At 49.2% G+C, this 15,566-nt stretch overlaps 2 protein-coding genes, 1 long non-coding RNA gene and 1 other non-coding gene across 6 annotated transcripts; 3 read left to right on the top strand and 1 right to left on the bottom strand.

The window, feature by feature from the left end:
* Positions 1 to 15: 15 nt before the first annotated feature.
* Mtmr11 (myotubularin related protein 11) lies at positions 16 to 8,599 on the top strand. 3 transcript variants are annotated; one of them, XM_085678077.2, is made up of 17 exons: positions 20 to 302; positions 640 to 730; positions 1,294 to 1,415; positions 1,762 to 1,822; positions 1,941 to 2,083; positions 2,514 to 2,592; positions 2,739 to 2,832; positions 3,036 to 3,123; positions 3,247 to 3,335; positions 3,419 to 3,543; positions 4,596 to 4,662; positions 5,029 to 5,099; positions 5,566 to 5,732; positions 5,992 to 6,165; positions 6,714 to 6,896; positions 7,231 to 7,524; positions 7,973 to 8,599. In XM_085678077.2, the coding sequence occupies exons 1-17, from the start codon at positions 237 to 239 to the stop codon at positions 8,117 to 8,119; spliced, it is 2,061 nt and encodes a 686-aa protein (XP_085534203.2). In that variant the 5' UTR covers positions 20 to 236; the 3' UTR covers positions 8,120 to 8,599. The 3 variants fall into 3 exon arrangements, with proteins under 3 accessions (XP_085534204.2, XP_085534203.2, XP_048283789.3); XM_048427832.3 differs by having other exon boundaries at positions 22 to 302; positions 2,697 to 2,832; XM_085678078.2 differs by lacking the exon at positions 7,231 to 7,524 and having other exon boundaries at positions 16 to 302; positions 2,697 to 2,832.
* LOC125396040 (uncharacterized) lies at positions 2,999 to 9,457 on the bottom strand. Its single transcript, XR_007230705.2, has 3 exons — positions 9,300 to 9,457; positions 7,945 to 8,073; positions 2,999 to 3,316 (listed from the first exon to the last, which is right to left on the bottom strand). It is a non-coding gene; the product is annotated as an uncharacterized LOC125396040 (long non-coding RNA).
* A 10-nt stretch (positions 9,458 to 9,467) lies between these two features.
* Positions 9,468 to 14,347, top strand: Sf3b4 (splicing factor 3b subunit 4). The gene is made up of 6 exons (XM_087897753.1): positions 9,468 to 9,612; positions 9,976 to 10,104; positions 10,364 to 10,906; positions 11,126 to 11,332; positions 13,470 to 13,643; positions 13,937 to 14,347. The coding sequence occupies exons 1-6, from the start codon at positions 9,579 to 9,581 to the stop codon at positions 14,122 to 14,124; spliced, it is 1,275 nt and encodes a 424-aa protein (XP_087753879.1). The 5' UTR covers positions 9,468 to 9,578; the 3' UTR covers positions 14,125 to 14,347.
* On the top strand, positions 13,168 to 13,294 carry LOC125396151 (small nucleolar RNA SNORA19). Its single transcript, XR_007230729.1, has one exon. It is a non-coding gene; the product is annotated as a small nucleolar RNA SNORA19 (small nucleolar RNA).
* Positions 14,348 to 15,566: the final 1,219 nt, after the last annotated feature.

Below are 15,566 nucleotides of genomic sequence, written 5' to 3'. Positions count from 1 at the left end.
GGCATCTCGCCTGCCCTCTTTAGAGTCACCGAAGTTTCCAAAGAGCCTCCCCTGTCTGGGCAGGACACACCTTTCAAGTAAGACCACCGGAACTGTGCTCTTCACATCCCAAAGGCTGTTTCCCGAGTCCTCCCTGGCCTTTCTCCCAACCTCTAGGATTTAGCCTCTCCCCAGAGAGTGAGCATCTTTGAGAACTCCCACCCTTAGCTGCTCCACTCCCGGATGGAGTCAGGGAAATGTGGTGGGGGGGCCGGGGCCAGAGTTTCAACATTGCCCCCCAGAAGGAGGAGCCAGAGATGGGGGTAAGGAGAAGGAATGGTGGGGGGGAGGGGTGGCAAGACTGTGTGAATGGGGATGCTGTGGAAATTAAGAGGGACGCAAAGGGTCCAGAGGAGGAGGGTGTATCTGTTTATCAACTGCCAGGGAGTTTGCTCTGTCCTTTTCAGTCTCGAGTTGTCTCATTATCCATTAACTAGCCCCTCCCTGTCCTGTCTGCCAGCCCCAGGCCTGAGCTCCTGGCAGTCACTGGTCTCAGTTTCCCCGAGAGGGAGAGGCTCAGTGTGGGTCCCTGACAGCAGCTGCTGAAGAAATCCCAGATCCTGAGGTTGGGAAGTTTCAGATTAACTCTCCCCTTCTCAGCTCTCTGGACCCAAGTCTGGCGGAGGCAACAAGATGCCGGAGCCCAGCAGTCATCAGCTTGGCGGTTGCCTGGCCTCTGGGTGTCTCCCAGGTAATAATTTGACTTCCCAAGACTCCGTCAGGATTCCTCCTACCCCAGCCTTCGTATGTTCTCACCAGAGATAGCTCTGGATTCCTTGCCTTGAAGTGGTTCTGCCTGAGGCCTGCTCTCCTGTCTCCCCAGAGCTGGTGGGGAACCTCAATGTTCCCTCTGTTTTCTTGCCTTGGTTAGCCCCCCCTTTTTTTTTTTCATTAACTAGTCCATGATCATTGCCTGTCTACTATGTGCCGTGTTTTGTACACTGAGTTTTTAGAGGTTAAAAAATGCAAATCATAGCCAGGTGGTGATGGCAGTGCATGCCTTTAATCCCAGCACTTGGGACACAGAGGCAGGTGGATCTCTGTGAGTTCGAGGCCAGCCTGGAGCCTGGTCTACAAAGTGAGTTCCAGAACAGCCAGGACTGAGGACTGTTACACAGAGAAACCCTGTCTGGAGAGAGAGAGAGAAAAAAAGCAAATCATTTCTATCTTCCATTCTAGAAAGAGGAGTAGAGATGTAGATGTGTGGGCAGCACAGGGAACAGTTAGAACTTTGCTTCCTTTTTTCCGTTTTAGGGGAGAAGATCCTAGCATGGGCACCAGGGCTGAGGAAGGGGCAAGAACTGGAACTGCCTGGAACTCTGATCTGCACTAACTTTAGGGTCACTTTCCAACCTTGTGGATGGCAGCGAAATCAGGTGAGATGGTTAGGATAATAGACAAGGCAGAAGCTGGGCATGGCAGCAGTGACCTGTAATACCCTCCCCCTGAGGCTGAGATAGGAAGACCATGAGTGTTGCAGGCTAGCCTAGGCTACATAGCAATACTCTTGTTACCGGAAAAAATAAAAAGACAGCTAGAGTGAACAGCAAGGGAGTCTGGATTTGGACAAATAGGATTAGGGGTTTTCTTTTGGATGTATCATTGATAGTAGGAATTATTTCTAGGGAAGTTGCCTTCTACTGGGGAGGGGAGAGAGGAGTCACTAAGGTGGGACAATGATGGCTGTCAAAGGTCAATAACACCAGTCTTGGCTTCCTTTAGGACACTCCCCTGAGCAGTGAATATGATTTTGCCCTGGTCAACATTGGGCGATTAGAGGCTGGTAAGCCTGAGGGTTTTATAAAAGGGGTGTCATAAGACTGCAAGGGGTGGGGCAGGCTGGACTGCAGGGAGTCCTCCCAGAGTGACCCATGGCTATTCTACTTTGCCTCTTGCTTCAGTGAGTGGCTTGTCAAGAGTGCAGCTCCTCCGTCCGGGGTCCCAGCTTAAGTTCATCCCAGAGGAGATTCTCATTCATGGCAGAGACTTCCGTCTACTTCGAGTTGGTTTTGAGGTTGGAGGACTAGAACCTCAGGCCTTTCAGGTAAGAACCCTTTCATTTGAAGAACTCTTTTCACCTTAGGAACCAAGCCTCTTCTCCATGCTCCAGTCCACTCCACTCAAGAAACTAAAAAACTGGAGTGATAGTCTCATGAGCAGGAGTCTCATGAGTGGGAGGGGCCTGAACTGTAGTCTGCCTTTGTCGGTTACAGGCAGTAACTATGGGTAAGTTTTTACTTCTGAAAAATGTGGAGAGTTGGATAATAGTCCCAAGGTTCCTCCCCCAAATTAATGTTCTGAGTCTGTGGGTTTGCTCCTCTGATCCCAGCACCTCCTGTGGAGGTCCCCTTCTCTGGGGCCTGCTTTAGCTTCTCTGCACTATTGGTGGTAAAGATGGTAGAGCAACATGTGCTCCGTTTCACTCTTTTTACTTTAGTCTGAGGCTAAAGGATGGAATGTGTTTTCCTCTCCAGGTAACCACGGCCATTGTTCAGGCCCGAGCTCTGAGTAGTCAAACCCAGCACTACAGAGGAACAACCCTGAGCAAAGCTGGTAAGTGAGGATGCCTTAGCTTAAGGAGATGGGAAGAGTCTGAAATGGAAGGGGCTAGTTGGATAAAATATTTCTTTTTCCTCTGTATCTCACTCTTGCTCCAGACAAGGTTTCTGGCTCCAGAAAACCACCTATTCCTCTCTTAGAGACTTTAGAAGACTGGGAAGCTGAGCGGAATAAGCAGGGGGCCAGAGGCTGGAGGGTTAGCACAGTCAATGAGAGGTTCGACATGGCTACCAGGTGATGTCCCCATCCACCTCGACTCCTGCTGCCTTCCAAGTCTTCCCAAAGTTCCTTGATCCTCTAAGCCAGTACTTCCCATAAACTCCAGGCTCTGTTACCTCTGTTTTTAAAACCTGAGATCCCTTGGAATGGTCTTTCCAAAATAACTTCCTATTAGCAGAGGTCACTGACAAGCTGTGACATCACTCTTTATTTTGCAGCCTCTCAGGTTACTTCTGGGTCCCTAATCGAATTCTGGACAGTGAGGTCAGAAGAGCATTTGCCCACTTCCAGCAGGGCCGTGGACCGGTCAGTCTGAGATTAGAGGGTCAAGGGAAAAGGGATTGGAGGGCTTCCTGTGAGGTCATTGTCGGGACAAGGGTAGCTTAAGAATAGTTCTTCCACAATGACCCTCTTCTCATCCTTATGAAGCGCTTGTCCTGGCACCACCCCAGCGGCAGTGACCTTCTCCGATGTGGAGGCTTCTATGTAGCCAGTGACCCTAACAAAGAAGATATCAGGTGAAGAGTTGCGATGACACTTGGGGCTAGGTATTCTAAGGAGATGCCTTGCTGTAATTCCTGACTCTCTTCCTTCCTTGCAGAGCAGTGGAGTCCATGCTACAGGCTGGGCACCCTGATGTTGTCTTGGTAGATTCTATGGACGAGATGCCTAGTCTTGCTGACATCCAGCTTGCCCACGTGAAGCTGAGGGCCCTTTGCCTGCCTGGTGAGAATAACCTGTGAGCCCTCAACTCTACCCTGGTTTACTATTTTGTATATTATAGATGAATAGCCCTTTAACCCATGAACCTTCACTTTTCTATCCCATCTTCCTCACTTACAGATTACCAATAGCCTGTTTTCCCCCAAATTGTTTTGTTTTGTTTTGATTTCTTATTCTTTAAGACAGAGTCTTACATGTAGCCCAGGCTGATCTGTAGCTCACTATGTAGACCAGGCTGGCCTCAAACTCACTGACCCACCTGCCTGCCTCTGTCTCATGAGTGCTGGGATTAAAGGCATGCACTACCACACTCTGTTCCCCAACTTTAAAAATAAAACTTCACTGCTGGCTGAATATGGGTCCAGTGGCACACACATACCTGCATGGGCTCTGAGACACTGTCTCAAAACAAAAATGAAAAAAAAAATCTTTATGAAATTCACTCTACCCATCTTAAGTGTACAGTGAATTTTATTTACTATATTGTATACTTTTTTAAATGCGCAGGATAAAACCCAAGGCCTTCCTTTATATTTAATCATGTGTACACATATGTCTGTATGCTGTGTATTTGGGGATGCCTGTGGAGGCCAATGGTGCCAAACCCCTAGATCTGGAGTTACAGGTGGCTCTGAGAATCAAACTCAGGTCATCTGGAAGAGTGATATGCACTCTTAACCCCATGCCATCTATCTAGCTCCAACTACTAAAACATTTTGTTTTGTTTTGCTTTTTTGAGACAGGGTCTTATTGTGTGGACCAGGCTGGCCTCGAACTCATAGACATCTGTCTGCCTCTGCCTCCCAAGTGCTGGGATTAAAGGAGTGAGTGATACCCCTTTATGTGCATTGGTGTGAGGGTGTCAGATCTCTGGAACTTGAGTTGTAGCTGTGAGCTGCCATGTGGTTGCTGGGAATTGAACCTGGTCCTCTGGAAGAGCAGCTAATGCTCTCAACCACTGAGCCATCTCCTTTACCCTCTCTATCAGACTTTAACCCATTAGGGTATAAACCTGGATCCTGATTTCTTTGCCTTTCTTGATCCCTCTCTGCTAGATTCTTCTGTAGCTGAAGATAAGTGGCTCTCAGCCTTGGAAGGAACACGATGGTTGGACTATGTCAGGTATGCTCAACTTTCTAATTTTGGTTAATAATTCCAACTTGTAGCCGAATGTAATGGTGCACACCTTTAATCCCCGCACTCAAGGCAGCAGCAGAGGTAGAGGGTAGAGGCAGGTGGATGTCTATGAGTTCAAGTCCAACCTAGCCAAGTTCCAGGATAGCCAGGGATACTAGTAAGACTCTGTCTCGAAACAAAATAAAATCCAACTTCTCCAGCCTTCTCTTGTCTTGGGCTTTCCAATGGCCTTCCATAAATTATCCCCTCAGTTTCCCAAGAAGACTATACTACTGTTTCTTAGAAGGAGCAGGTGTTTGGAAATCTGCCTCTCTCCTAATCCATTACTCCCTTCCTCACATGCCCCTACAGGTCTTGTCTTCGCAAGGCCAGTGACATCTCAGTATTAGTGACATCTCGGGTCCGTTCTGTAGTACTTCAAGGTGAGTTCCTTGGGTCAGCTCCTTGTAGTCCTGACCTTTTCCTTCATGTGACTGGAGGATCCGTAGAGCTTCCTTGCGCCCTTAAATTCTAGCGTCTTTCTGCTCTAGAAAGCACTTGTGCCAAGGCCTCCTTCAGAGCTATGCAGTCTCCCTACTGTAATAAGATGCTCTTAGTCCCTCTCACCCCTTCATCAGTGGATGGGGACCTGTCCCCAGGAAGGGCACCTGGGAGGGTAGTTTGGGAAGTGTGGCTTTGCTTCCTCTGTGACAATGGATGTTTCTAGAAGGTAAAGTCTATGAAATGATTCATCTGAGCTTTGTTTTCTCTTCACTTCTCTGTGCCTTTTCCATCTTGCTTTCTCCTTTCCTCCCCGTGCCCCTCCTGTCCTCTCCCATGTTTCCTCTTCTCATTCCCTCCTGCCCTAGTTTCTCGGATCCCCTTTTTTGTTCCTTCTTCATCACCCAGAACGTGGGGACCGTGATTTCAATGGCCTCCTCTCTTCACTCGTCCAGCTGCTTTTGGCCCCTGAAGCCCGAACATTGTTTGGTTTCCAGTCACTAGTGCAACGAGAGTGGGTGGCAGCTGGACACCCTTTCCTGACCAGGCTTGGGGAAACTGGGAGCAGTGAGGAGGTGAGAACACTTTAGGTTTTGTCGGGGGGAGGGACAGTCATTCCGAAGGAAATGAGGGTGAAAGAATGACCAAGGCTGACCCACTGGAAGTGAATCCAGTCCGAGTGGACACTCAGGGTCAGGCTCACATCCTAGTGCTCTCAGTTCTGACCTCCTTAGTGTCCTGTTCCTGGGCCCTCTCTTGTATTTTGCTATCCCCTTCTTTAGATCCCTGTAGACTCTCTAACCTCTTTTTTTTTTTTTTTTTTTTTTTTTTAAGGCCCCAGTGTTTCCTCTCTTCCTTGACTGTGCCTGGCAGCTCCTCCAGCAGTTTCCAGCTGAATTTGAGTTCTCTGAGTTTTTCCTTCTTGCTCTGCATGACAGCATCTGGGTTCCTGACACCCTCACCTTCCTGAAAGACACTCCCTGGGAGCGTGGGAAGAAGAGTGGGCAGGTCAATGATCTCTATAGTTGTTCCCCCCCACCCCCAGTAGAGTATTCAAACTTTGAGATTTGGTCTTGATTTATGAAAACTGAGGTATGTGGAAGGGGTTGGGGGAGCCCCCTCTTGAGATTAGACTTTTGTTCTACATGTGATGCCTGAAATAAGAAGAGGGTTTGTAGACATAGGACAGGTGGACACACACACACTGGTTTAACAATCCATTTAAAATTTGTGTGTGCGCATGCACATATATGTGTGTGAATGTGGATGTGTGCACGCCATAGGAGCCTGCGGTCGGAGGGCAAGCTCAGGCGTCAGTCCTCACTTACTGCTGTCTGCTGCACACTCGCACACTCCAGCCTTGCTGGCACCTGCACTCTCAGGGGCTCTCCTGTGTCTGCCTCTCGCCTTCCTGTGGAAGCACTGAGGTCGCCGCCCCTGAGCTATGTGTCTGGCCTTGTGTGGGTTCTGGGAATTCAGATTCACACGGCAGTGCTTTTCTCCACGAAGCCTCGTCCCGAGCTCTAACCACCCCTTCTCTTGCTTCCGCTGTCCAGTTCAACTCCTTCACACAAGTTCACCCCCCTGAGTACTCCCAGCCCCTAGCTGGGAGCTCTGCTAATCTACATCTGTCTGTCTGGGACTGGGATTTACGCTACAGCAAGGAACAGATATCACAATTCCTTAATCCTGGATACAATCCGGAGCACTGCCCAGATTCCTGGCTCCCCAGACAACAGGTAAAATGCCTACCCTTCAATTTCCCTCACTTTCTCAGATTCACACTACTAGATGATGTAGAAAGACAGGATATTGAAGTTCCTCAGAGAAAGCAGCCAGGTCTTTTAAAGCTGTCATGTGTAGCCTGTCTTCAGCAAGACCACTGTCTTCATTTCTGTTTGCTAGTCTTCTTGTTTCATGTCCATATATTACAAGTTTCTCTAAAGATGAACCTAATAACCCTGAAACCCTGAGCCTAGTGGGACCACGCGTGGGCGGCAGCTGGACCCCTCACACACACTTGAGAAAGCAGTCGTTTTCTCGGGTGCCTGCTGACTTCACTTTCTTTTTTAGAAAAGCTTCATGGTTCCTGGACCCCTCAGTTCTGTGTGGCTGTTCTCTAGAGGGGCCCTGACACCCCTAAATCAGCTCTGTCCTTGGCAAGACAGTCCCTCCTTGCTGGCAGTCTCTTCTCATTGGCTCCCTCGACCTGCTAGAGCCTCCGAAAGCCTAGCTGATCAAGAATGGGGGCTCCCCTCACACTGGGGAGCTTGCCCTTTACCTCCTGGGCTACTGCTGCCTGGGTATCTGGGACCTCAGATCAGATTCTGGAAACGTTGTTACCTGAGGGGAAGGCCTGAGGTCCAGGTGAGAAGGGAAGACAGACTGGAGGGGGAGAAAGAGCTGGAAAGACAACAGGCTGGAGGAACTGGGGGTACTCTATCTATCAAGCTGGGGTACTGTTTATCCACTTGGGCTAATAGGTGGTGGGAAACTGCCTGTGGCTTGAGTCATGTAGAATCTAGGGCACAGGCAGTAGAGGAAGGAGCATTTAAGACTCTAGAAGTAGCAAGGATCTTAAAAATAGATACTACTCCTTTCCAGATAGCAGGGGCTCATGCCTGTGTGTAGACCAGGCTACCCTGGTTTACAAAGTGAGTTTCAAGACAGCCAAGGCTACACAGAGAAACCATGTATTGAAAGACACAAAACAAAAACAAAACAAAACAAAAAAAACAAAACAAAACAAAAAAAGCAAGCAAACCAGCTAGACTTGCAACAATATACCTTTGTGCCCTTCTTTTCTCCTCCCCAGATGGGCTCCTCAGCAGTTACAGTCTCTGGCCTCCAGGACGAGCTCTCTTGTCTCCAGGAACTATTAAGAAAGTTGACACCAAGAGTATCTCCCGAGGATCACTGCAAGAAAAGAGATCCAAATACCATGCTCTCTCAGATCCGTTGAAACTGCTAGCATTCTGGAAGGCAGGGCAGAAGGGATGGAGGGGCGGTTCTGCGAAGCTTTCTTTGTATCTGACTTTGGTGCTCAGTTTTCACATCCCAGCCCATAAAGGAGCTCACTCCCTGTGTGAGTCTCTGTAGCAGAGGCGGGCGCTTCCAACCTCCAGCTCCCTCCAGCTCCCCTGTCTAGTTTGGTTACTAGAGCTATTTTTGTTTCTCTTGATTTGAAGAATAAGAAATAAAACCAGTTCAGAATGTGTTTGCCGTCCCCCGCCCCGCCCTCGAGGCAATACCATACCTTTTAGATCACAGTCCCAAGGTGTCCTAGAGACCTCATTCTCAAGCCTCACCACGGCTTTGAAACCCGGTCTTTTAGTCTTCTACGGAACGAGGTGAATAAGGGAGACACCCTCCCCTCCCACTGTGTATTTTTGTAGTGGTATTTCTATTTAAGGAGTTCATTAAAGTACAGTATTTCTACGCACTGCTGGTAGCGTTTCTTGTGTTGAATGATGATCTCAGCAAGGCAGTTGGGGGAAAAGTATGAACGGAGAGAATGGCACTCATGTTATTGATAAGGAAATAAAGGACACAAGTCAGGTGGGGCTAGGCCCAGTTCACATGAAATGTGGGGACAGAAGGGTATCCCCCCCCTTACTTTTTTCTTTTTTGAGACAGGTCTCTCAGTGTAGTCCTGGCTGTCCTTGCTGAGTTTTTTTTTGTTTTGTTTCCTAGACAGGTTTTGTGTGTGTAGCCCTGGCTGTCCCGGGACTAGCTCTGTAGACCAGGCTGGCCTCGAGATCCACCAGCCTGAGTGCTGAGATTAACAGGTGCCATCACGCCCACCATGCCCAGGGAAAGGTTTTCTTTGTGTCTCTTATGTAGGCGATGGGTCAAGAACGTGATGCTGCTGAGACCAGAGTGTGTTGTGGAGGTTGACTCCGAAGCCTCGGAAAGCTTCAATACTGGCCTTGGGCCTCTCATTTCCCAAACATTAGCGGAGCTCAGACACTTCAGGAGCCTAAAACAATCTACCTGGAGCTCAAGCCAGGGCTGAGGGCGGATCTGCAGGAGGGGCGTGGACTGAGATACTAGGCTGCTTCAGAAGGCAGGCCTGGGGAGCCCCCGCCCCCCGCCCAGTGATTCCCCCCCCCCAGCACACGTCTCTGCGTCACGGAACATACAAAGCTCGGCTTAGCACTTGAGTTTGCACTTGGGGAGCAGTGTGATCCTCTGACAGTCGAGAACTGCACCAAGAGGGGCCGAGAGCTTCGGTTCCGTCCCGGTGTTGTGATAGCTGCGGAGCGTCTTTCCAGACATGAAGCGGACACCTAAGATGGCCGCGGTCGCTTCCGGTTCCTCCCCCCGGCCCCGCCCAATGTGAGCCTTGGCCCGGAAGTGGAAGTAGTAACTGAGGTCAGAGGGCGGTGCTGCTGCTTAGAGACGGCGGGAGCCTTTTCGCCATGGCTGCCGGACCGATCTCCGAACGGAATCAGGGTAACTGAGAGAGAAGAGCCCAAGATGGACCCAGGAGAGGTGGAGGGCGGATTAGTGCCAGAAGCGTTTCTGCCAGGGTGGGAGACTAGATTCCCCCGGTGTGAGGCCAGCCTCTGGGTGCTGGGCCTGGAGGCCGGGTGCAGGCCGAGGCCTGTAAGGGGTGATGCTTCTAGATCTAGTCCCTTCGGCACTACCATCCACAGACAGACAGAAGCCCACCAGGAAAGAGCGCCGAATTCGACTTCAGCGGACTTTCTCGACTAGGCAGGCAGAGGGAGGCTTCAGCGCCTTAGTTAGCGTTTTTCATTTTTGTTTTCCTTCTAACTCCTGACCTTGCCTTTATCTTCTGCTCCCTCGCTTTAGATGCCACGGTGTACGTGGGCGGTCTAGACGAGAAAGTAAGTGAACCTCTGCTGTGGGAACTCTTTCTCCAGGCAGGGCCAGTGGTCAACACCCACATGCCGAAGGATAGAGTCACTGGCCAGCACCAAGGTGAGTATATGGCAAGAATTAACTCCACGTGGGGTTAACGGCCCCTGAAGAGTCTCACCGTAGTAGTCTCAACTGTTCTGGAAGGAGCTTCAGTTCGTAGTTTGTTTCTGGAGTATTCTCTTAGCTTTAGTTTGAAGTTACTGGAATTGTTCTCAGCTAAAGCGAGGTTCCTCTTCCGTCCTGGCCCTTGTTTGGAGGCTGGTGAGTTAATAATGCTCGCTTGCCCTTCACCTGAGTAGTCTTTGCTCCCATTCCGCAGGCTATGGCTTCGTTGAGTTCTTGAGTGAGGAGGATGCCGACTATGCCATTAAGATCATGAACATGATCAAACTCTATGGAAAGCCGATTCGGGTGAACAAGGCTTCCGCTCACAACAAAAACCTGGACGTAGGGGCCAACATTTTCATTGGGAACCTGGACCCCGAAATCGATGAGAAGCTGCTCTATGATACTTTCAGCGCCTTTGGGGTCATCTTACAAACCCCCAAGATCATGCGGGACCCTGACACGGGCAACTCCAAGGGCTATGCCTTCATTAACTTTGCTTCATTTGACGCTTCCGACGCAGCGATCGAGGCCATGAATGGGCAGTACCTGTGTAACCGCCCTATCACTGTGTCCTATGCCTTCAAGAAGGACTCGAAGGGCGAGCGCCATGGCTCAGCGGCAGAGCGACTTCTGGCAGCTCAGAACCCTCTGTCCCAGGCTGACCGCCCTCATCAGCTGTTTGCGGACGCACCCCCTCCACCTTCTGCCCCCAACCCTGTGGTTTCATCCCTGGGTTCTGGACTTCCTCCACCAGGTAAAGCTTTTAGTTCAAACTACACCAGTGAGGCCCATAGGAGGGAGGGTCAGGGGGCAGAAAAGGCCCTGAAGGAGTGAGCCGTTAAATCAGTGGGCAGCGAGAAAGAATGGGGAGTGGTGGTGGAAGGGACGAAGTTGTTGGGTGTCTTCAGGAGGCTGGGGTTCAGTGTGCTGGGAGGAGGCTGGACACTAGTACTAACTCTTGCTTCTTACACAGGCATGCCTCCTCCTGGCTCCTTCCCACCTCCGGTGCCACCTCCTGGAGCCCTGCCTCCTGGGATACCCCCAGCTATGCCCCCGCCACCGATGCCACCTGGGGCTGGAGGACATGGCCCCCCAGCAGCGGGAACTCCAGGAGCTGGACATCCTGGTCACGGGCATTCACATCCTCACCCGTTCCCTCCAGGTGGGATGCCCCATCCAGGTGAGTGCTCTTTGCTGGGAAGAGGAGCTGAGCTTGTGAGAGTATCTTGGTCATTGCCTGGCCGCTGCTCTTTGTCTTGGGAGGAAGCAGTCCAGACTTCCCCTTTTTGTCAGAAAGCAATACGCTCCCACTTCATCTCCAGCTTTTACATTTTCTGCAGAATAGGCTGTACTTGCTGTTGTTTTTACTCTTAGCCTCCTCCCACTCCCAGGTAGTAACTCCATTGCTGTTGTTTTTACTCTTAGCCTCCTCCCATTCCCAGGTAGTAACTCCATTGCCAAATCTAGGTGATGTTTCTGCTTCCTTTTTTTTTTTGTTGATTTTTGGGAACTTGCACTGTAGACCAGGCAGGCCTTAAGAGATCTGCCTGTCTGCCTCCCAAATGCTGGGATTAAAGATGGCGCCACCACCAACCAGCCATTTCTGCTTCTCAACCACTGCTATGCATGTGACTAGTCATGTCTTCCTGTTTGAAATTTTTGTGTTTTTCTGTTTTTCTTTATTCTCCATGTGACTTACCAACCTTAGCAACCTGGGCCAGGCCCCCTTCTCTGTCTGTGTAGATTTTATGTTTGGTTCTCTTTTCTATGTTTATCTGTAGTGTTAAATGTGCAGGTACTGATTCCTTCTGGGTCTCTGGTCCATGGATCTTGATGACAGGCTAGACAATCCACAGGTTGCTTTTCTTTCCTTCCAAGAACCTTCTACCGCCCTTGTTTGTAGCCGCTAAGTTCCCAACTCTGGGAGTTTGTTCTGTCGTCCACTTGCGAATCTAACGCATGTTCCTGCCCTTTGCCCCAAGCCAGCACCCTGCTCTCCTGCACATGTGATCTTCTGTCTCTTTGACTCTAATTTTCTCTGTCTTTAATCTACTTTTACTTAGTGATTTTTCTAGGATGTTCATAGACATGTCCTTAAAATTCTTCTGTTCTGTCACTTACTGAAATTGCCAGAGCACTCCATCCTCAGGTTCTCCTGATGGCCCAGTTATTAGTATTTCCATATTTGCCGTTTGGCAGTGTGTGCCCGCCAGACTTTCTGCCGGGAGCAGTTGATGTCCACTCTGCTGTCCTCTTAAGGAACCTTTTTTCAATGCTGGTGGTGGCTTTACAGTATGTTCCTGGCTGGCCTGGAATGCTGTAGAGCAGGCTAGCCTAAATGCACACAGACCCACCTGTTTCTGCCTCCCTCGTGCTGAGATTAAAAGTATGCATTACTATGGCAAGAAAGAGTTTATTTTTTTGGTTTTTCGAGACAGGGTTTCTCTATGTCCTGGAACTATCTCTGTAGACCAAATCTGCCAAATCTAGGTGATGTTTCTGCTTCCTTTTTTTTTTGTTGATTTTTGGGAACTTGCACTGTAGACCAGGCAGGCCTTATCTCTACCTCCCAAGTTCTGGAATTAAAGGCGTGCACCACCACTGTCTGGCGTTTATTTTATTTTTTTATGATTTAGTTTGTATTGTTTTTTGAGCCAGAGTTTCATATTGCCCAAACTGGTCTCGACTTTTCTAGGTAGCTAAGGTTGTTCTTCATCTGCTACTGATCCTCCTACCTCAGTCTTCAACATGCTAGAGAATGCAGGTGTGAGCTTCCTGAGTCAGGGTTTCTCTGTGTATAGCTCTGCTGTCCTGAAACTAGTTCTTGTAGACCAGGCTGGCCTCGAACTCAGTGTGTGGCCTCACCTTGCTGCTGGGAGATCTCATTGGTCTTGTAGAATTAAGCCTTTGCCCTGGGGTATGACTGCCACCGTCCCAAGTCCTGTTTTAGAGCAAAAGTTTTGCTGTTGTATACTTTGCTGTCAACATCCCTGTGCTTGAATCGTAGAAAAATGAGTGCACATTTCATTGTCTTTTTTCTTCACATCAAGAGAAAAGATATTTCTGATGTGCTAAACAAACTTGGAGGTAAATTAGCAGCGTGACTACTTTGGCCACTGCTGTCAGTCACCTTCAGACAAGTATTGATATAAAAATAAAATCATGGAAGGAAAGTGAAGAGCCTACAGAACTGGTTGAGTCTTACTGTTGACAGAGCGAAGGACAGTGCCAGCCCTGTTTTAATATTCTTCGTGTCTCTCTGGTCATTTTGTTCTTTCTTTGCCCTTTGCTCCTTTCTCTTTGTTTTATTTTCATAGGGATGTCCCAGATGCAGCTGGCCCACCATGGCCCCCATGGCCTAGGACACCCTCATGCTGGGCCTCCAGGCTCTGGAGGACAGCCACCACCCCGGCCACCTCCTGGAATGCCGCATCCTGGACCTCCTCCCATGGGCATGCCCCCCCGAGGGCCTCCTTTTGGATCTCCCATGGGTGAGTGTGTGCTAGCCCCTTTCTTACCCATTCGCACGTACATTTCTATGTGTGTGAGAGACAGCCTCTACTCTCCTGGGTAGCCTTGGCTCCTGCTCCTCCTGTTTCTCCTGCCTTGGTTCTGGGGTTATGGGGCCTGTGTGGCTGAGCTGTCAGTTCTGCGTGTCTTCTCACAGCATTTTGTCACTGCCCTGTCCCCTGCCCTGTGTGGCTTCTCACATTTCTTCTGTCCTGTCAGCATCAACTGCTGCTTATTTTCACTTTCTTACTAACTTTTCTTTTTCTTTCTGCAGGTCACCCAGGCCCCATGCCTCCGCACGGTATGCGCGGGCCTCCTCCTTTGATGCCCCCTCATGGATACACTGGTCCTCCAAGACCCCCTCCCTATGGCTACCAGCGGGGGCCCCTCCCTCCACCCAGACCCACTCCACGGCCCCCAGTTCCACCTCGTGGTCCACTTCGGGGCCCACTTCCTCAGTAAATTGCTGTCCTTTGTCTCCCTCGTGTACCCTCCCAGTATTGCCATTTCTTGGACCAATCAGAGTTGCTACAGCTTGTCAGGGCTAATGCACCGACCCTCAGCAACTCTGTCCCTGTTTCAGTGTCATTTTTTTCCACAGGGGGGTTTTTTCTTCATTTTTGTTTCAAAATGTTGGTCCTAATTGTTTTACAGATGTATAGAAAAAATAAAAGTATACTTCTTACTCTTTGGTGAAGTAACTTTTAAGAGCAGTCGGGGTACTGTGGGGGGAGTGGTATAGAAAGAGGGCGTTCCCCTTGTAGATGTGTGCCGCTGCTGAACTGCAGTGGCTCAACCACCAGACACCTGCACCTTAGCAGTTGTTCCGGAGTAGACCTTATCTTCTGGCTCATGACGGGGACATTAGCAACAGAAATAACGTGGTGATATATCACCTTTAATCAGAGGCAGGCAGATCTCTGTGATATCACCTTTAAACAGGCAGGCAGATCTCTGTGAGCTCGAGGCCAGCCTGGTCTACAAGAGCTAATTTCAGAATGTGCTCCAAAGCTGAAGAGAAACCCTGTCTCAAAACTGAGGGGAAAATAAAAGGAACATGCAGAAAAGTATCCATTGTAACTATCTGGAGTTGAATTGGAAAGTCAGTAAGGGGCTGGTCACATGAACTGGGAAATCCACACACTGAGCGCTGTGTGGCTGAAACAACCACGAGGGACTGGGAGTTTAGTTGAGTGTAAGTTATAGTAAATGAAATTACACATGCCGTGTATTATGTATTAATACAATTTTGCCCATATATATGATGTGCTGCTACCTTATCTAAGGAGTAGCACGTATGTGTGTGTTTGCTTATATTGAAAAATAGATAACCAATGAAAATTATCATTGTGGAGGTACGGACTATGGAGGAAACTTTTCCTTTTTTTTTTTTTAATATTGAGATGGTCTTTGTACTGACTGTCCTGGAACTCATTATGTAGCTTTGTAGACCAGGCTTGTCACCAACTCAGAGATAACTCCTGCCTTTGCTGGAATTAAAGGCGTACGCTAACATGCTTAGCTGAAGGTTTATTTACTGAGTGTACTGTTAACATGGCTTTTCATTTGGAGCGATATAAATGTCTTAATTGCTAGACAAAATGAGTAAGGACAATAGAACTTTTCGTGGTTCCTCCAGAGCCTCTGCTGGTGGCGAGGAGGCAAGCTCAACAGAACTGCTGTCAGAACGGACACAGCACAGTCTGAAACATGCTTTGGGATGGGACAAAAGATGCCTAACAGCCTGGAAGTTGAGGAAGACTTTCTTAGAAAAATATTGACATCTGAATGTAGTCTTTGTAGTAAGACCAAAGATGGTCTTACTAGCCAGGCATGGTGGCACATGCCTTTAATCCTAGCACTCAGGAGGCAGAGGCAGGTGAATCTCTGTAAATTCAAAGCCA

The sequence above is a fragment of the Myodes glareolus genome, chromosome 17 (assembly GCF_982192425.1).
Source record: "Myodes glareolus chromosome 17, mMyoGla1.1, whole genome shotgun sequence".
In the NCBI taxonomy this organism is placed as follows: Eukaryota; Metazoa; Chordata; class Mammalia; order Rodentia; family Cricetidae; genus Myodes; species Myodes glareolus.
This window is presented reverse-complemented; position numbering and strand designations above follow the sequence as displayed.